This window comes from Tiliqua scincoides, chromosome 1 (genome assembly GCF_035046505.1).
Source record: "Tiliqua scincoides isolate rTilSci1 chromosome 1, rTilSci1.hap2, whole genome shotgun sequence".
Taxonomy (NCBI): Eukaryota; Metazoa; Chordata; class Lepidosauria; order Squamata; family Scincidae; genus Tiliqua; species Tiliqua scincoides.
The window spans coordinates 23,642,634-23,664,123 of record NC_089821.1 but is presented as its reverse complement, the minus strand read 5'-3'; the positions used below and the strand labels follow the sequence as shown (position 1 = coordinate 23,664,123).

At 43.1% G+C, this 21,490-nt stretch overlaps 1 protein-coding gene across 1 annotated transcript in view; it reads left to right on the top strand.

Moving 5' to 3' along the window:
* Positions 1–21,490, top strand: part of CSTPP1 (centriolar satellite-associated tubulin polyglutamylase complex regulator 1) — a 152,467-nt gene that overhangs the window by 42,468 nt on the left and 88,509 nt on the right. The window contains exon 3 of the mRNA XM_066633984.1: positions 18,475–18,605. Coding sequence (XP_066490081.1) covers positions 18,475–18,605 — 131 coding nt within the window. The remainder of the gene's footprint in view (positions 1–18,474; positions 18,606–21,490) is intronic.

The following is a 21,490-nucleotide window of genomic DNA, read 5'->3' as shown; positions in this document are numbered from 1 at the left end:
CGCTTGGAGAGCAGGTTGTCCTCCCAGCCAATATGCCTCTCTAGGTGCCTCTGAGTTCCTTGTGTCATTCATGACACACTTTCACTCTTGGCATTTGTTGGAGATATTTCTTGCCTTGATGATGGTCAAATGCTGGTTGCCAATGTATTTGAGCCATGTTTTCTTTGGTGCTGCCTCCAGTAGGGAGGTCGCTCTTGCCATAGTTTTTGTATCATGAGGAATATGATATAGAAAATCACAGCTTCTTAGTGAGCTGTGCTTCCAGGCTCCAGGATTTAAACAGTCTTGCACCTTTTGTTTAGAGGGTGAATTTAATGCAAAGTACAAATTGCCCCCTGCCCCAACACCATCAAGAACTGCCAAAGCATCTGTGCACTTCTTGAACATTCCATTTCTCCAGGTCTTCCTGCAAGTTTTTGTTTTTTTTAAGTGCACCCTAAAGTGTAAATGTGACACAGAGTAATGTGAAAGCATCTAATTCAGGCATCCTCAGTATCCACAGGGTGGGGAGTGTGTTCCTGCTGCCGCTAAGAATACCCAAAACCACAGATAGTAGCAGACCCTACTCAAATTCCCCCCATTGTGCTCATGATTCACCTCTCTTCATTTGCAAACATTTTGCAAAAGGCAGCCTTTTCTTCCTTATGCTTTGGAAAAGGAAGCAGACAGTGAGAACCTAGATTTGTGAAACCACAGATATGGGACCCGTAGATATGGGGGTTACTGTATATTTGTATGTGTGCTTTTAAAGCAGCTGAGGCGTACACATAAAGAAACTGAATTAGTAAAAAGGCCCATAAACATGACAGTCCCATTGTTGAGGAACACATAATGGCATACCTGGATTTACTGTTGTTTTGTGTGGATAGCCACATTGCCTATACAGCCAGGGCAAAGGTTCTAATCTTGTATTGATTCTAGATAAAACCTCAAGCAACCTCCCATGTTCTGGGTTATAGTGTCCTGTTTAGCCTTGTTTGATGTTTCACAGATACAATCTCCAAAGTCATATTTGGCAGGACATTTGGTCTCTATTGAGCTGCATTTTCCGTTCTTCAGGCTCTGAGCATTATTGAAACATCTATTTTACCTGCTTTCTAACTATGTAATGTGTTATTCAAAAAGAACTCTAACAGGTGGAGATCACAACGCGGCCTTGAGCGATATAGCATAAGTTATGTTTGTTAAAGAAATTATCTGAGGTTTTCGACTGAATATGGGAATTCCCTTTAAATACTGGCCATTCTGCCATTGTGAGATATACACATCAGGAAATTGAAGACTGATCCCAATGTCATATTTTTTTCTTGTGGAGAAATAAATGTGAAAAATATCACATGCAGAATCCATACAGGTTTTGCAGGCATTGTTTGTAAATGTAAGAATTCTTGTTTACTCTTGCTCATGGGTCTTTCCTCCGCTTGGATTTGCACTTCAGCACAATGTTTTTAATATATGTTTATGTGGAAGAATGTTATAATTGGCTCTGTCCCTGGGGAGATCTGTCTCACTGTGTTGTATTACAAAATGGTGGCGGTAACAGTTTTTTCACCTGTGTAACAATGCAAGAGTCCTTTCTTTCTCCGTCACTTGCTTGAAAGAAAACTGTCATTTAATAGTTTCCTGTTAATAATCTTTTCCCAGAGAAGGCACTACTGGCCTTTGAGGGCCTTTCAAATAAGGCAAATATACGGCACATATGTATTCTCATTCTGTCCAATAGGTTAATGTCACCTTCATTGCATTCCTTCAGCTGAGGGAAACAGAGGCATAAAGTTGTACATGCCTCAACTTGTGCATGTGTAATAGAACCTTTATTCAGTCCCATATTCAATGAAGCATAGAATGGAGGGTTAAGTGTCTTTGTGACTTGGGCCATAACAGCACTTAAAACGAAAACGAAAACCAGAGCAAGTTGATACTCTTGGGAAATGCAATGCAATTTAATTTTGTCTCTGCTTTCCCAGAACTATCAATGATCATTAGATGATCTAATAATCTTTCACTTTTCTCACCATTTTGCTACAATGAGTTTTCAGCTCTGGTACCCCTGTAGAATGCTGGGTGTCTATGCCAGTTACACAGTGTTGCAGTGATGTGGGCTACATGGAATGGCACATAACATTTGAGAACACTAATTCTGAACTGTTGATGTGTTCTTGTGAATGACTCTTTGCTTCTCCTTGAGCTACCTCCAAGCTCTTCTCCTTGGGTACTTAGCCTTTTATATGATAGCCTTGCTATCTCCAGCATACTGGATTTCCCAACTCATAACTCTAAAATGCTTTATTTCAGAGTAGAAAGGAGACGCTATATGTGGCCTATTATATCCATATCAGCTTGCTTATCCTTTTCAAACAGCCATTGTTTCTTAATAGGGCTCTGCCTGGCGGGGGGAGTTCTTAATTCCTGCCACATAAGAATGGCCAGCTTGAATTACAGCAGCCTGTACTGTGCTACTCTAATCAAAAGGCTTCTGTTGTTTTTAAAAGTCTCTCTTTTTCTTTGTTTCTTTCTTTCTTTTGTTCTTAAATATAGTGGTCCAATAATTCAACACAGGAAAATAGTGCAAGCTTTTATTTGAGAAATCAGGGCATTAAATAACTGGCCTAGTTCCCTGTTGTATCTGTTGGCCTAATACAGAGTAGGCAAGAAAAGAAGAACTAAAAGGAATTGTGAGTAATAGACCACACTCTTATCTGTATTGTTTAATGTTGAAAAATAGCCTACATATGCAGTAACTGTAAAGCTGTAGCTGTAACTCTGTATTAGAACAATATTTCACAACCTAGAAATGGGGGAGAGAGGCATGAGACACTGGTGGTGGGGCTCAAACAATTTTGTATGCCCAAGGGCCCAATCCTATCCAACTTTTCAGCACCAATGTAGTCACAATGCAGCCCTGAAGTAAGGGAACAAGTGTTCCCTTACCTTGAGGAGGCCTTCGTGGCTGCCCCCTCCAGATGCAGTGTGTGTCCCCTTGGCATGGCTGCATGGGCATTGGAAAGTTGGATAGGATTAGGCCTTTATTTGTAAGAGAAGTAGACCTTGGCAGAACAGAAGGCCTTCAGGTTTCCATACATGTGTGTGATTTTCTTTTTTAACACTAACCATGGTTCAACGAAATCATAATTTGAAAACCCAGTTCTAACGGTGATTGCAAAACTGGGGTTTAATGCAAACCATGGTTAAAGAAATACTGAATCTGGTATAAACTACCCATTGTTAGCTCTGAAACTGAAAAGGTGTGTGGGGAAAGAAATCTCACAAGTTCACAGGCTGCTCCTATTTGCATAACTGTGGCTAGGTAATTGGACAGTGGTGTATCTGAAGGCTTCACCTTCTTCCTAAAGACTAGTTCTGAAGTGTCACAAAACATTAATGACAGCTTCCCAATTGATTGTTACTATTAAAGAAGATAACTGTAAAAGAGCCAGAAGCTACTGCAATGTCTTTATTGCTGCTGTCAATGTCTTTGTATTTATTTAAAAACTGTAAATTGCATTAAAAGGCTATTTTTTCTTCCAGTTTTTGAGATCTGTAGTGAAAAACTGGAGGGAATGCTAGATACAGCAGACTGGGGATTTCTGTTTTGTTTCTTGCCTTGCTCTCCTATAATAGAAGTGGCTGAAAAAATATTCTAGTCCCCCAATATGCTTGGCAATCAAATGCACTTTTAGTAATTAAGAAAGCTAGTGTGCATATGTTTGCACTTATTGCTTACTTAGATCTCTTCACTGGAGTGCTATTGCAACTATCTTATTGCTACTTTTTCCTTTGTATAGTGCGTGGTTATTAATTTCAGACCTGCCTCCTTTACGTGACAAAGCAATCCCTGAAAAAATGCGGCTTTCAAGCATTCTGTAAACACAGTTTGTTCCCTGTGGCAGTTCCCTATTCATCACCTTTGTTCAGTTTAAAACGGTTATTATTATTATTATTATTATTATTATTATTATTATTATTATTATTATTATTATTATTAACAGTATTTATATACTGCTTTTCAACTAAAAGTTCACAAAGCGGTTTACAGGGAAAAATCAAATAACTAAATGGCTCCCTGTCCCAATAGGGCTCACAATCTAAAAAGATGCAAAAGAACACCAGCAGGTAGCCACTAGAAAAGACACTGCTGGGGTGAGGAGGGCCAGTTACTCTTCCCCTGCTAAAAAAAGAGGAGCACCCACTTGAAAAAGTGCCTCTTACTCAGTTAGCAGAGGAATAAACATATTAAAATAAACAATAAACGGTTAAACATAGTTTAAAGATTTTTTCATAGTTTCATATAAGTGTGAAGTAAAGAAAACATTCCTACTTCCGACTTCTTAGGGCCCAATCCTATCCAACTTTCCAGCACCAATGCAGCTGCAATGCAGCCGTGAAGTAAGTGAATAAATGTTTCCTTACCTTGAGGAGACCTCCATGACTGTCCCCCTGCCACAGAATGCAGTGCACACCCCTTTGGCACAATCGTGTCAGTGCTGGAAAATTGGATAGGATTGGGCTCTTAGTATATTCCTATAGAGATAGTTGTGTATATTCCCCACTCCCCTGTTGCGGCTACATGGACTAAACAGCTGATAAAATGCAGGAAAAAAGGTCTTGCTGCTCTTGGTACATTGCAACAAAACATCATGTGTTTTCCTCTATGGAGGGTATCTCCTTTTTGGAGAGTGTAATGCATAAAGTGAACCTCAGAACAATGAAAAACAATGTGAGTTAAGAAGCCCCAGATCACTTAAGAACATAAGAACAGCCCCACTTAATCAGGCCATAGGCCCATCTAGTCCAGCTTCCTGTATCTCACAGTGGCTCCACCAAATGCCCCAGGGAGCACACCAGATAACAAAAGACCTGCATCCTGGTGCCCTCCCTTGCATCTGGCATTCTGACATAGCCCATTGCTAAAATCAGGAGGTTGTACGTGCACATCATGGCTTGTAACCAGTAATGGATTTTTCCTCCAGAAAGTTGTCCAATCCCCCTTTAAAGGCAACCAGGCCAGATGCCATCAACACATCCTGTGGCAAGGAGTTCCACAGACCAACCACACGCTGAGTAAAGAAATATTTTCTTTTGTCTGTCCTAACTCTCCCAATACTCAATTTTCATGGATGTCCCCTGGTTCTGGTGTTGTGTGAGAGTGTAAAGAGCATCTCTCTATCCACTTTATCCTTCCCATGCATGATTTTGTATGTCTCAATCATGTCCCCCCTCAGGCATCTCCTTTCTAGACTGAAGAGGCCCAAACGCCGTAGCCTTTCCTCATAAGGAAGGTGCCCCAGCCCAGTAATCATCTTAGTTGCTCTCTTTTGCACCTTTTCCATTTCCACTATATCCTTTTGGAGATGTGGCGACCAGAACTAGACACAGTACTCCAGGTGTGGCCTTACCATAGATTTGAACAACGGCATTATAATATTAGCGGTTTTGTTCTCAGTACCTTTTCTAATGATCCCAAGCATAGACTTGGCCTTCTTCACTGCCACCGCACATTGAGTCGACGCTTTCATCGACCTGTCCACCACAACCCCAAGATCTCTCTCCTGATCTTTCACAGACAGCTCAGAACCTATTAGCCTATATGTGAAGTTTTGATTTTTTGCCCCAATGTGCATGACCTTACACTTACTGACATTGAAGCGCATCTGCCATTTTGCTGCCTATTTAGCCAGTCTGGAGAGATCCTTCTGGAGCGCCTCACAATCACTTCTGGTCTTCACCACCTGGAAAAGTTTGGTGTCGTCTGCAAACTTAGCCACTTCACTGCTCAACCCTGTTTCCAGGGCATTTATGAAGAGGTTGAAAAGCACCGGTCCCAGGACAGATCCTTGGGGCACACTGCTTTTCACCTCTCTCCATTGTGAAAATTAACACCTTCCCCAATGAACCTTTCACAGGAGATATATGTGTGTAAATGAATACAGAGCTTTGCATCAGTAGCCAAAGGGGGTGCCTGCTGTGGATTGGGGGCTAAGGTCTTGCCAGACCTTCTGTCCTACCTTGGAACACAAGGTTCTCTCTGCCTGTTCCCAGCAGGCATAGGGCAACCAGTGTAGTTCATTTCTATTCGGGTGTTACCATAGCATCCTAAGACTTTTACAACCTATTTAGAAGTCCAAGATTTCAAAAGAGTGCTTGAAAGTTTCTGAACCCTGGCAAGCTGCCGGAATGTAATTGCACAAAAGACAATGCTCTATTGAGAGCTGTCTCTGTTGCACGAAGCAGCACCTGAGTACTAGCATTCCTGCCGCATCCTTCTCGGGGAGCTTTGGCTTTGTTGCTGCCTTGTCCTCCATCTTCTCTCCTTCTTGCATGTTCACGTGCCCATCCCACAAGCGTAGAGCAAGTATGCTGCAAGGCACGTCTTTCCCAGTGCTGGCATCCTAAGAAGATTTCTCTCTGATTTGGCTTCTGTGGAGCATGTCAAGGCAAAGGATGTAAGTACAGCACAGGCATTTCTCTGCTGATGCCTGCAGTACTGTAAAAAGGCCTTTCACAATTGCTGAAGTTAGCCTGGATCCTGCCTCTTTCCTCCACCCCCCCCTCCAGCAGTCTCCCACTACTGTGATGTGAAAGGCAACTATTGCTATTGAAGGGATTGCCCATCCACCCAGCAAAAGCTTTGAAATGAAAGTGCTTGAAGTATATTAGAGTACTAATGAGGGCTTTAATTTTAATTGCTAGTGCAAGTAGACAAGTCAGGAATAGTGTCCATGGTAACTTTAGTTTAATGTGCTAATTTGCCTGTCTCCATAGTCTTGAGGAGGTCCAAGCAGCACGAAGCCTTTTTCTTCACAAGGAGGATCTGCAGCTTAAGGAGTGGTCATAACCTTTGCTTTGAAAAGGACTTGCCTCTGGATGACTGTGCAGCACCTATGGAAAAGGAAACACGTACAATTTTAAGGATGGGTGCCATATTTCTTAGAAACTAGAACTGATTTTTCTGACTAGTGGGTCCTAGCTCATCGGTTTAATAGGAAATGCATTTCCACTGTATAAATTTCAGGATTCATTTAATATTCCTATAGGGAAAGTGCTTTTGTTTGAAAAATAATACTCAGGTTACCTTTTAATCTAAGTAATATGAAGAAAGAATATTGTATTGAGGGGTGGGTTGAAGCAAGTTGACTTGTGGAATGCTGATAAAATGCTGTGAAGTGTATGAGGTCCTCCATTTGGGGTTTTCATATGGCCTGTTTGCCTACTTGCACTGGCTTTTATGAGCATCTAATGTAGCTTATGGCGCAATCCAAACCTGCGCTGGATCCAATGCAGATTTGTTGGCTGCAGCAGCTCAGCCAGAGCCAAGGAGAAGCTCTTCTCCTTACCCCTGGGTAAGGGCTGTTCGCCCCATGGGTCTCCTCAGTCCTGTGCCACCTCTGGAGGGGGCGCAAGTCCGAGGAGAGCGGAGCTGCTTGAAGCCGCTCCATTCTCCCTGGGACGGGGATTGGGATCCTGCATAACTGCTGGATCCGAGCCCCGCCCCCAGCTCCCTGTGCGCCCGCCCGCCCCTGGGGCCACCCATCGTCTGCCCTCCCCGCCCAGAAATGCCTCCCTCCTGCCTCCTCCATGCCCCCCATGCCTGCCTTCGCTGCTTGGGTCGGCACGGGTGCACTGACACAAGTGGCGGTGTGGAAGCCACCGCGGAGAATTCTGCTGGCCTCCGTGCGTCGACGCATCTAGATGCACCGATGTAACTTCCTCCCACGGAGGCACAAACATGCTTTACGGCACATTTGCAACCCTCCTGGGGCACCTATGCCAGCATAAGTGCCAGTTAGGATTGCGCCCTTAGTGGCTTGGATGCTCCTCTGTAGCCCTGTGCTGCTTCTTGTCTGGTGACAAGGGAAAATATTGACATAGTGGGCATAACGGAAACCTGGTGGAATGCGGAGAATCAGTGGGATACCGCAATCCCGGGCTATAAACTCTACAGGAGGGACAGGCAGGGGCGTGTTGGAGGGACAGGCAGGGGCGTGTTGGAGGTGGGGTGGCCCTTTATGTTAAGGAAGGGATAGAATCCAGCAAAGTAGAGATTGAAGGTGGGTCCGACTCCACCGTAGAATCTCTGTGGGTTAAATTACCAGGCTTGTGCAGCGATGTAATACTGGGGGTGTGCTATCGTCCTCCAGACCAGAAATCTGATGGGGACCTTGAAATGAGGAAACAGATCAGGGAGGTGACAAGGAAGGACAGGGTTGTAATCATGGGGGACTTCAATTATCCTCATATTGACTGGGTCAATTTGTGTTCTGGTCACGATAAGGAAACCAGATTTCTTGACGTGCTAAATGACTGTGGCTTAGATCAGCTAGTCACGGAGCCCACCAGAGGACAGGTGACTCTGGATTTAATTTTGTGCGGTACGCAGGACCTGGTTAGAGATGTAAACGTTACTGAGCCATTGGGGAACAGTGATCATGCTGCGATCCGTTTTGACGTGCACGTTGGGGGAAGAATACCAGGCAAATCTCTAACAAAAACCCTTGACTTCCGACGGGCGGACTTCCCTCAAATGAGGAGGCTGGTTAGAAGGAGGTTGAAAGGGAGGGTAAAAAGAGTCCAGTCTCTCCAGAGTGCATGGAGGCTGCTTAAAACAACAGTAATAGAGGCCCAGCAGAGGTGTATACCGCAAAGAAAGAAGGGTTCCACTAAATCCAGGAGAGTGCCCGCATGGCTAACCAGCCAAGTTAGAGAGGCTGTGAAGGGCAAGGAAGCTTCCTTCCGTAAATGGAAGTCTTGCCCTAATGAAGAGAATAAAAAGGAACATAAACTGTGGCAAAAGAAATGTAAGAAGGTGATAGGGGAGGCCAAGCGAGACTATGAGGAACGCATGGCCAGCAACGTTAAGGGGAATAATAAAAGCTTCTTCAAATATGTTAGAAGCAGGAAACCCGCCAGAGAAGCGGTTGGCCCTCTGGATGGTGAGGGAGGGAAAGGGGAGATAAAAGGAGACTTAGAGATGGCAGAGAAATTAAATGAGTTCTTTGCATCTGTCTTCACGGCAGAAGACCTCGGGCAGATACCGCTGCCCGAACGGCCCCTCCTAACCGAGGAGTTAAGTCAGATGGAGGTTAAAAGAGAAGATGTTTCAGACCTCATTGATAAATTAAAGATCAATAAGTCACCGGGCCCTGATGGCATCCACCCAAGGGTTATTAAGGAATTGAAGAATGAAGTTGCAGATCTCTTGACTAAGGTATGCAACTTGTCCCTCAAAACGGCCACGGTACCAGAAGATTGGAGGATAGCAAATGTCACGCCTATTTTTAAAAAGGGAAAGAGGGGGGACCCGGGAAACTATAGGCCGGTCAGCCTAACATCTATACCGGGTAAGATGGTGGAATGCCTCATCAAAGATAGGATCTCAAAACACATAGACGAACAGGCCTTGCTGAGGGAGAGTCAGCATGGCTTCTGTAAGGGTAAGTCTTGCCTCACAAACCTTATAGAATTCTTTGAAAAGGTCAACAGGCATGTGGATGCGGGAGAACCCGTGGACATTATATATCTGGACTTTCAGAAGGCGTTTGACACAGTCCCTCACCAAAGGCTACTGAAAAAACTCCACAGTCAGGGAATTAGAGGACAGGTCCTCTCCTGGATTGAGAACTGGTTGGAGGCCAGGAAGCAGAGAGTGGGTGTCAATGGGCAATTTTCACAATGGAGAGAGGTGAAAAGCGGTGTGCCCCAAGGATCTGTCCTGGGACCGGTGCTTTTCAACCTCTTCATAAATGACCTGGAGACAGGGTTGAGCAGTGAAGTGGCTAAGTTTGCAGATGACACCAAACTTTTCCGAGTGGTAAAGACCAGAAGTGATTGTGAGGAGCTCCAGAAGGATCTCTCCAGACTGGCAGAATGGGCAGCAAAATGGCAGATGCGCTTCAATGTCGGTAAGTGTAAAGTCATGCACATTGGGGCAAAAAATCAAAACTTTAGATATAGGCTGATGGGTTCTGAGCTGTCTGTGACAGATCAGGAGAGAGATCTTGGGGTGGTGGTGGACAGGTCGATGAAAGTGTCGACCCAATGTGCGGCGGCAGTGAAGAAGGCCAATTCTATGCTTGGGATCATTAGGAAGGGTATTGAGAACAAAACGGTTAGTATTATAATGCCGTTGTACAAATCTATGGTAAGGCCACACCTGGAGTATTGTGTCCAGTTCTGGTCGCCGCATCTCAAAAAAGACATAGTGGAAATGGAAAAGGTGCAAAAGAGAGCGACTAAGATGATTACGGGGCTGGGGCACCTTCCTTATGAGGAAAGGCTACGGCGTTTGGGCCTCTTCAGCCTAGAAAAGAGACGCTTGAGGGGGGACATGATTGAGACATACAAAATTATGCAGGGGATGGACAGAGTGGATAGGGAGATGCTCTTTACACTCTCACATAATACCAGAACCAGGGGACATCCACTAAAATTGAGTGTTGGGCGGGTTAGGACAGACAAAAGAAAATATTTCTTTACTCAGCGCGTGGTCGGTCTGTGGAACTCCTTGCCACAGGATGTGGTGCTGGCGTCTAGCCTAGACGCCTTTAAAAGGGAATTGGACGAGTTTCTGGAGGAAAAATCCATTATGGGATACAAGCCATGATGTGTATGCGCAACCTCCTGATTTTAGGAATGGGTTAAGTCAGAATGCCAGATGTAGGGGAGAGCACCAGGATGAGGTCTCTTGTTATCTGGTGTGCTCCCTGGGGCATTTGGTGGGCCGCTGTGAGATACAGGAAGCTGGACTAGATGGGCCTATGGCCTGATCCAGTGGGGCTGTTCTTATGTTCTTATGTTTCTTTTCTGCTTCCCAGTCTGGGGTCCTGTGGTACTAATGGTGGTACAGAATGCCACATGGGAGTTGCGTGGAAGGTCACATGATGCAGCCCATTCTTTGTAGGCTGTCGGGTAAGAAGAGTGAAAGCAAGAACCTTAAAGGGAATTAGTTTCTGCATAAATTTTTACTGCATTAGTATTGCTTATTGTTGCAGTCACATCCTTTGAAGGCAAACTAGAGATTTTCAGGCTTTGTATGTTTGTCATAGGATAGAAGAATTCACCTTTAACAAAAGCAAACACACTGTTTGAGCAGTGTGCAAGGCACACTAACATCTCCCTTAGGCCAAATCTTCTTAATCAGGACCTTGTTTATTATTAACTGCTATTGATGCTACGTACTAGGCTTCAAGCTTTTAGCCAATCTATGGAAAATCAAGACTTGGCATGTCTGCGTACATTAAAGTCTCTGCCCTTTTCTGCTCCTCCTTCCCTGCCCCTGCAGTGGTTCCCTTTCAACTAATTTCCTTGTGTCTAATTCCTATGCTTAGTGAAGTCTGCTAGTTTTTCTTAATTTTTCAGCTGCCTGTATTCCCAGTTGATACCATCTAATGCAGAAAACAGCAAGCAGTATTTTAAGCTTTTAGGCTGAGAAATCGTATTTGTCCAGCAAATGATGTTCAGCTACTTGTTACGGAGGCATTGCAGCTTTACTTGGCAAGTAACAGTGATGCTTAGTTGCTGTCAATAATAATACAGAAGCTCGCCTAATTTAATAAGAACATTCAACTTAAGAACGTTCAAGATACAAGCATGTCTGGCCATATGTTCATGGATGGCATTGGCACCCATTCTCAGCCTTTCCAAACATTCCCTATCTTATTCATTCAGGTCCAGAGCCAGCAAACCCTCTTAGCCCACTTTTCAAGGTGCTGTAGGTGTACTGTAAATAAATATTTTTTTGTATTTTACAACATGTTTGCTACCAATAATAGCACTGTTGAACTTGAGAACAAAACAGCTTACAGACACCTAGAACCTAATCTCACCTTATGTAGCAGAGCTTCTCTATTACTTAGCATTTATACAGCATATTACAATTGATCAAAATGCTTAATTTTATTTCAGCAGGCTTTGCAACAATCCTGTGAGATTGACTTGTGGAATTGTTCCCATATTGGAGTCTGGGGGGGGGGGGGTAACAGGTTTATCTATTTAATTAATTAATAAAGGTTGATGGTGGCTAGTCTAAAGCAGTCTGGCACATTTGTGAATGAATTGAGATTTGAACTAGAGTGAGCTAGTTAGGAATATGAACTTTGAAATCTGAGGTTCAAATCTCCCATCATCACTAATGTACATTAGATGGCTCTGTATAATCCTCTACCAGTCTGAGTACCTTCCCCTACGCTGCAGAATCTGTATTATGGGAAAAATCTGTAGTATGGGAATAATAATAATAATGTCCGAGTTTTTGGAAGGAGTACTGAGATAATGTGAAGCCCTTTGAGATAAATGTAAAGTGCTCTAATAGAACAAGACAGGAAGAGTATGAGAAAACACATACCAGTTACCTACAGGTTAGACCTCGGTATCTGTGGGAGTTCCATTCCCAGACCTTTGTGGATACCGAAACCCATGGTTAATTAAATCTGCAAGTTGTGGTCCCATAGGGCCTCCATACAAACCAGAACCTTGTTCCAGTTGTGTCCAGGACAGTTCTGAGGCCTGTAGAGTTTGGGCGTGTCCGTCAGTCACGTCCAGGAGGTTCTTAGTGGGTCCTCCAACCACTGGTTTGGAACCTGCAGTGGGTCAAATCCACAAGTTCTGAATCCATGAATAAAGTGGATCCACTTGTACACATTTCCTGTCTGTATTGGGAAAATAAGCACAGATAGCCATATATTTAACATTCAGCAGTTGAAGAGTTTGTGTGATCCATCTGGATCAGATCAGGTGAACTATATATTGAAGCAAGTAAGAATAAAGCATTGATAGCCCAATCCTGAGCTGCCTGGGGTGCACGGCTGCAGCTCAGTGATCACATGGTGCAAAAACTAGGTGCCGCACACAGGAATAGTAAGGCTTTGCCCCCACGGTGCCATGCCGTGCTGCACCTAGAATGCATATTGCAGTGGACCACAGGCCAAAGTTTGGAGGCCCTTGTCTTAGTCCAATTAGCATGCATATCCAATTAACTGCATAACGAATAGGAAACCATCAAAACAATCATGTTCTTTAAATCACAATACCACAAAACATAACCATTGACCCATTCTGGAAAGTAACATTATTGTCAGGATTTGAAACAAGTAACCACTGACAGATGTTAGAAACCCTGTTGCTCAATTTGAAAATGTTTTGTTGAAAATGTTTTACAGTACTTAGTTACCATGTTGAAATCCCTTAAGATCACAAAATGTGCTTGCATCATCTTGTCATGATTAATACTATACATTCTCATCAGTTTTACTAGATAAAGTAAATCTTTACTCTAGATTTAGATGTCCATGTCCTACAATAGCTATAGCTGAGTTTGTTTGATTAGCAGTCAGTGACTGTGTTTATTGATCAAATCTAGGACCCTGTCTGCTTCCATATAGGTGAGAACTGAACAGTCTACCACCTTCTTGGCTTTAGAAAAGCGTATATAGTAAAGGCTGAGATATATTACATTGCCATAGTAGAGAATTCATAGTATGTAAAGGCCCAGTCCTGTCCAACTTTCCAGTGCTGATGCAGCTGCAATACAGTACGGAGGTAAAGAACAAACATTCCTTTACCTTGAGGAGGCCTCCATGACTCCCAGCACCACCACAGGGTGCAGCATATGCACCGTTGACAAGGCTTTATCAGCTCTGGAAAGTTGGATAGAGAGCCAAGATGGTGTAGTAGTTTGGGAATCAGACCTGGAAGATCCAGGTTCAAATCCCTGCTCAGTCATCTCATCAAGTGACCCAAGGGAAAGTGCTGAGGGAGAGACAGAGGAGGCAAGATCAGAATGGATAGTTTCAGTTTTGGTATTGAAGAAGCAAGCCTTGGGCAGAGAGTGAGAGGGATGGGGTAGAGCAGGTAATTAAAGGTAAGAGAGAGGTGCTGAGGATTCCTAGTACTGATGTGGATTAGAGAGGTGCAATAGTGTTGTTTGGCCAGGTAGATGATCAATTAGAAGGAAGAGAGGATGAATCTGTAGTGGATCAGCCAGCTCATTTGTTCTCCTTACCTTTAGTTTTCAAAGCTCACCATGGTTAACTGTACATCTGCACTACATTGCATGTTTGCTAAGTTCAAACCTGGTTCTAACCATCATTGCAAATGGCATTTGAACTTTACTATGATTAGCAAAGGTCCTGATGCAGATTTGTTTTGTTTCTTTTCATTTCTTTTCAACCTTTCACTAAACTACCCCAAGATGGCTAACAAAATATAGAAACAATTTACAATAAAAGTCAAATTCAACAATTTAAAATAGCAGAGAGACCAAAACAGGCTAACAAACCCCAACAGCACTCCAGATGTGGGAACAACTCACAAACCAAGAGCTGTGGCAAGAGTTGGGTCTTGAGTATATAAAATCCAAAAAAGGAGGGGGGAGGATTCCAAACACTCTGTGGATTTCTGCTTATGGGGACTGTTGCAGAGAAGCTCTGTCCTGCATGCACACCAATCACTGAATGGTGACACACAGGGGAGAGCCTTCCCCAAAAGATATTGCATCATAAACTGCTAAATCATACAGGGCTTAGAAGTCAGTAATCACCATTGTGTATGTAATGCTAGTTCAGAAAATGAAGAGGGTGGGTGGGTTTCACATGCAAGAGGAGAGAAGGGAAGGAGTGCAAGTCCATGGAGCAATCACCATGTAGATCAGTTGGTGAACTTGGCCATGTAAAACTAGCATCTGATGGTTACCAGCCCAGGCACGTAATTTGTTGTGATCAACTGTACTAGTACACATTTGCTATTAAAAATTACATAGTTAAATCTACAGAAGGGGCAGAGATGCAGATTGGACCTTGTTTCCCCCCCCCCTTGTTTTTTGTTTTTTTGGTAGCATGTATTGTGACAGTTTCTTTAAGAGATTCTTTTCGGCACTATGAAGCCTAGATAATAGCAATAAAGTAGTAATGTTGAGATAATCAGATATTAAAGTAATTTTATAACTATCTGCTTTTAAATACAGAGCTATAGTAGTCTGTGACTTTCATTTTTCTGGAATTTGATTCAAAATTTGGTGAAATGAACTAAAGCTTTTTTTGTTTGTTTTGAATTGACTTTACTGAGCTTTGAATCAGGCCTTTGGGGCATTGTAGTTTGATTCTGGTTGTCTCTTTATCTTGTCATCTTCCACCATGTTACAACTCATGTCTTTCTCTGATTTGTACAATACTAACAGTATCTGATAATTATAAAAGTAATCATCCAGCATTATTTGCCTAAAATAACACATAATTGAAGCTAGGGGAAGGGGACAATCAAAATTCAATTTTATCCTGAAAAATCTTGCTCTTGCTTCGATGTGTTGCTGGATGAATGAACAACATGTTTAGCATATTCAGAATAGTCCCTGGAAAGCGTGTGTACTTGGTGGTAGTATGTCCAAAGAGAGACTTTCCAGGACCCTAGGCAAAAATTTAACTTTCTTTTTCAAGTCATCCATTCATTAATGTGAGTGAGGTTCCAGAAACTTCTTGGCTAACCATTTGTCTTGCAAAAAAGGATTATTGGAAGTTTTTTGGAGGGAACTCTACATATAATTAAGTTGTTGGCGTATTAGATTTTTTTAAAATGTATTATATGCTATGGAATACTAAAAAACTTGCAGCACAATCCTATGCATGTCTACTCTAAAGTAAGTCCCATTTTGTTCACTGGGGCTAACTTCCAGGAAAGTGTATAGGATTGTAGCCTTAGAAGGTTTTCCAATTACCCAATAGATTTCAGTTATTGTGGAGAAGCTTCCTATGGAGAAGCTCTTCCTTCAGCTAAAGCATAAATCTTTTCATTAACTCTCTCACAGGAGACTCACTAAGCTGCTGTCCTAAGGGAATGTTTTCATGATCTCTCTAGAGGATTTGAAACATTTGCCATGCTTAAAAGAAGTGCAGGAGCAGGCCCAGACGAATCCACTTTTATTTAAGGGACTTTTATTGTGTTTCTGCTTTTCATTTTATTTGTACTGTATTGTCGTTTCTGTTTAATTTGCATGTTGAACTTTTAATAGCATCTTAGAGGGGCACTTTCAAACATTCATGAAACTTGATATTGCTGACTTCTAAGATCCTTCTGAAAAGAAACAAAGAAGAAACTGCATCAGATACCAAAAGACTTATTAAATGACATTGCCCTGCAGTGTTCACGGCTCAGATATTGAAGCTTTGTAATAGAGCAATAGACTCTGGAAGTAAAGTTGTCAGGTTACCAGATGGCCCTTATTTCAAAGGATTCTTCCTGACTCTCAAAAACATCACAGCTCTATAGAGCATAACAGATGTGCCTCATTTTGGACATTACAACTCTATAGACAATAGCCTAACTTCAAAGTGTGCCTTATTTTGGAAATTTTGATTTGACATTAGTCACACATTCAAGGAACCAGGGGTCTGCTCTCAATCAAATCTTGTCCTAGAGTGACTTATGGACAAACACAAACAGCTGTGTGCTCACCAGCCTTCATAAGAACATAAGAACAGCCCCACTGGATCAGGCCATAGGCCCATCTAGTCCAGCTTCCTGTATCTCACAGTGGCCCACCAAATGCCCCAGGGAGCACACCAGATAACAAGAGACCTCATCCTGGTGCCCTCCCTTGCATCTGGCATTCTGACATAACCCATTTCTAAAATCAGGAGGTTTTACGCTGGGGTTGCCATCTTATGACATTTCAAGTTCATTTGAGTGCAGTTTTGTTATAGAAAGATGGGATATGTAGGACAAAATGAAAAATAAAATGAATGAGTTTCCGTTTTTAGCATTGTCTGTATTTGCAAATATTCCATATCTACAGTAGCCACCAAAGAAAATATTTAATTATGGTATATTTAATTTCTTGGAAAATGATTCTGAGAATATAGTTTGAAATAAATACCATAAATTTGGTAATTCTGCCAAAGCATTCTAAACTCCTTGGGCATGACTTTTATTATGCTGTGACTTGTAGAATGACATAGTTTATGCAAAGGACATGACTTAGAAGTTGCTGGGTAAGTGTAGTTTGTATAATGACCAATGATACCACCATCCCGAGCTGAATAATCTGGAAATGTCATCACTTTGTGTTTCTTTGCTTTCAGCAAAATACCACACTAGCAGGAATAATAAGGTGCAAAAATAATGTGGCATAATAATCAGTACCATTTTGGAACTGATGTGGTATTTCCTCAGAGCTCTTCACATCCCAGTAATCCTGACATCCAACCCAGTTTAATAAGTATGCAGTCCTATATGTGTTTTCCTGGGAATAAGCCCCATTGAACATGGTGGGCCTTATGTCTGACTAAACATGCATAGGTTTGTGCTGTAAGGTTATTCCCATATGGCAGTGGTTTTCAGTTTGGGGCATCGTAATGCAGGGCGGGGGCAGTGAGCAGCTAACAGGGCTATGGGAAGTGGGATGCACTCACCAGTCCCTGCAGCAGCTGTCCTGGGGTGTGGGGAGCCCTGCATGAGCATCTGCCGGGCTCCCCAGCTCAACAGAAGTGAAAGTGGAGCGATCGCGCCCCCATCCCCACCAAGACTTACTGTGGTTCAAACTCCCCCCGAGTTGGGAAGATGGCTGCCTTATGGGAAGATGGCTGAGGCTGAAAGAAAGTGGCTTGCTAAAAGCCACTCAGTGAATTTATATTCAAGGTGTGATTTGAAACAAGGACTTTTACAGTTTGCATCTCATTCTGTTATGGCCCAATCCTAACCCCCCTAATGGGACTTACTTCTGAGTAGACATGCATAAGATTGGGCTCACAGGCTGCAATTCTACCCACACTTTCCTGAGAGTAAGCCCCATTGACCACAATAGGACTTACTTCAGAGTAGATTCACTTGGTGGAACAGGACTGGCCCCCCCTTATTTAATTATTTCTTTTATTTTAATTTAATTATTTATAATTTATTTTAATTTGCTTGATGATGTCACTTCTGGCCATGACATCACTTCCAATGGGTCCTGGACAGATTGTCATTCTAAAAAGTGGGTCCCAGTGCTAAAAGTTTGAAAACTGCTGCAATAATGTGTTAGTAAGTTGACACAGGGGTGTGTGTCTGTTAGACTCTACAAGTTTTCAAAATCACTAAAATCAGAGTTTGGAGGAATAATACCATCATGTTATATATCAATCAATGTGTAATTTCATGCAGAATGCAATGAAACAAACCACACTGAAATATCTGTGTTCTATAAAAAGGTACAGCCAAAAAACCAGTGGGGGCAGGGCGATGGCACATCACCACGCCCACCACCTGGGGTGTTGCCCCACCCACTGCATGGGGTGATGCGCAGGCCTCCCGCACTGGGTGACACGAATCCTAGTGACATCACTGGTGTTCTGTGCTTTTATTTCGTTATCACAAAAAAACCGTTCTCTACCTTTGGGGTCTTTTCAGGAACCATGCTGGTTCTTATTGGTTTCAGCCTCCTCTTGCTGCAACAGACTCTGATGCTTTAACTCTCTCTCTCTCTCTCTCTCTCTCTCTCTCTCTCTGTAGCTTTAACAGTGTTCGTCAAGGAACTCACATTTTATTCAGAGAGTTCAGCTTTGTCCAAGCAACACCCCATAATAGGGCATCCTTTTTAAGGACCTTCTGGCGATGCTTCAGAACAGTGGGCAAAAATGGAGGTGAGTCCTTTTTATACATAAATAAATCCAGTAATCTGTATCTTGAGTTTTGATGTCTAGAACTTGAATGAACAAAGGTTAGGGGAGACTTTACTCAACTTCGACTATTTTGCCAGCTGGAACCATACCTGGGTTGCTCATACCTGGTCACAGTGACCCATGCCCTAGTGACATCTAGATTAGATTACTACAGCATGCTCTGCATGGGGCTGCCTTTGAAAACTGTCTGGAAACTGCAACTAGTGCAGAAAATGCAGCCGCCATGTGGTTGTTGGTTTGACTCAATCAGGCCGTTGTTTTGATGACCACACTGGCTGCCGGTTCATTTCCAGGCTCAATTCAAAGTTTTGACTTTTAAAACCTTGTATGGCTTGGATCCAGGGTATTTGAGGGACCCCCTCAAATTATATTTCCATATTACCGTCCTCTCAGGTCATCAGAGAGGGCTCTTCTGACTGAGCTGCCACCAGCAGAAATTAAGGGAATAGCGGTGAGAAATAGGGCTTTCTTGGTGATGGCTCTTTTGTGGAATTCCCTCCCCCTGAGATTGGCTCCCTCTCTCAAGATCTTTCAACAGGGCATCAAGACCTTTTTATTCAAGGTTTTTGAATGACATTCTAGGCTGGCGTTTTTAATGAGATGGAATTTTAATAACTTTGTTTTAATAGTTTGATTTATTAAAACTATTAAACTATTATTAGTTTTATGTGATCTTGGAGTTTCTTCTGTTTTAATGTTTTAATCATTTTTATGCTTAATATTTAATATTATTTTAATGTAATTAATAATGGTTTTAGGTTGTAAACCACCTTGAGTGCTCTTAAATGTGGGGGAAAGGTGAGATATAAATTCTTAAATTAACTTGCTACTACTTTTCACATTTTCTGAATGTCCTGCATCTGTGAAAATGTAGAACATGTTCTTCAGAAACATCAGATGTTTTCTGTTGATCATAGTCTCTCTCTTTGTGTTTGGGAATTTCTTTTCTTGGTTTGTATTTTCTCCAGAGGGTTCTACTGGGTACCCCTATAAAAACTCAGATAAAAGGAGGTTAGTGGTGGAGGTTAGTCATAATTAGTGGTGGCACCAGTGGTGGAATTCTCCAGGCATTGGATTTTCAGATTATAGGCTATTTTGTTCTAATGACAATTATTATTAGTATTATTAAGAATATATATGCCCCTATTCAACAAAAAGTTCACAAAGCAGTTTACAGAGAAAATCAAATAAATGGTCCCATGTCCCAAAAAGGTACCACCTGCCTTATGAATGATCTGAGAAACTGCTTATGAACGTATTAGAGCAGTGGTCTTCAACCTTGGGGTTGGGACTCCACTGGGTTGCAAATGCTAAGTTGTGGGGTCACAAGCCCTTGCCTGCCTGCCTGGAGACTGCGCACTGACCCAGCAGCAGCACTGTCTGCTACATCCAGGGCAGCCCCGGCCAGAAAAGCAATGGGAGGGGCTCTGTTCCTCAGCCCAGCCAAAGGAGAGACCTATGGTGAAGAGGGGCTGCAGGGAAGCTGTGCTGGTAGGTAGCAGCCATCCTGCTTCAGCTGGCAGTGGCAGCCGCTTCGGGCAGGGCCTCCATCCCATGTGATACACCTGTGCTTGGGGTGCCAGAGGCCTGTCATGCCCATCAGAGAGCGGGCAGGAGCACCTACACTTGCAGCATCTGGCCAGTGCTCACCCACCGACCCACCCACAGGTTTTCACTTTCCATACCACTTTCAATGCATTGTTTCATTGCATTGTTGTCCATCAGTCTCCCTAAAAGCCAGTTCTTGGTTACTCTCATACTCCAGTGTTATACCTGAATGACCAAGAGACCAGACCCAGAATGGTGCTATGGAATCCCATTCTTTCCGTATTCTTAGTTGCCACCTCTCTTATAAGCCAGTCCTTTCTACTGGCTTTTATAGTGTTGCCCTTGGAAACGACTTTGTGGTGAGGGCAAAAACTGTCCATTCCTGGTCTTGGATGGCTTGGCCTTCACCGATAGGAGGGCGCAGTATATCTCTGTGTGCAGAGTACCCTTTCAGGAATCCTTGTAGACTTCCCTCTGTATGTACATCCTGTATATCTTAATGATCCGCATTTTGCTAAAATGAAATGAAGTCCAAGCAGAAGGAGGGCAAAATATCTATGAACTCAAAAAGTGGTTTTATAATAGGCTGATTACTGTGTATCCTTGTGGACATTTAGACTTATCATTGGAGAATGCATATGTGTCCTACTTTGAAGTTCTTATTGCCTGACTTTCTCTCAGTGCAGTGGGCTTCTCTCATCCTCTGCCCTAAAGTTGCTCCATGTTTTTATTGTCAGATTATATTAAGAACTTTGCCAGACTAGGTAGTCATCTTTGTTCTGCCAGATTCCCAATCCAAGCCTCACTTAGGGAACTTATGCCCACTCTAAGCTAATTAGCTCCCCTTTCATCCCCCAACAATGACCCCAGTTCTCTACAGCAGTACTGCTAGACTCCACCACCAGGGTAGCTTGCCTGTTTAAACTGCAGGGACCCCTCCTCCCAGTTCCTAAGGCAGCAGTCCTTCCGGGTATAGCAGCACACCTCAGCTCTCCACAGCCTGTTTGAGTAGTCCCTCAGTCAGTCCAGTCCAGTCCAGTCCAGTCCAGTCAGACCTTCAATTGCACAAGGCAGAGTATCCAAGTCCAAAGTCAATAAGCCAAGTCACAGTCCAAGGTCAGATTCCAGGTAGGTAGGTCAGTCTCCTCTCCAACCTACACTCCTTCTACAACCCACAAAACCCTTCCTACCTCAGGTGCTCCTTATATCCCTGAGGGCCCTATTGCCTTCAAGTGGCTGCAGCTGTGCAGCACGCTCTGCTGGATGCCCAGGCCTTACCCTTAAAGGGGCCACTGCTG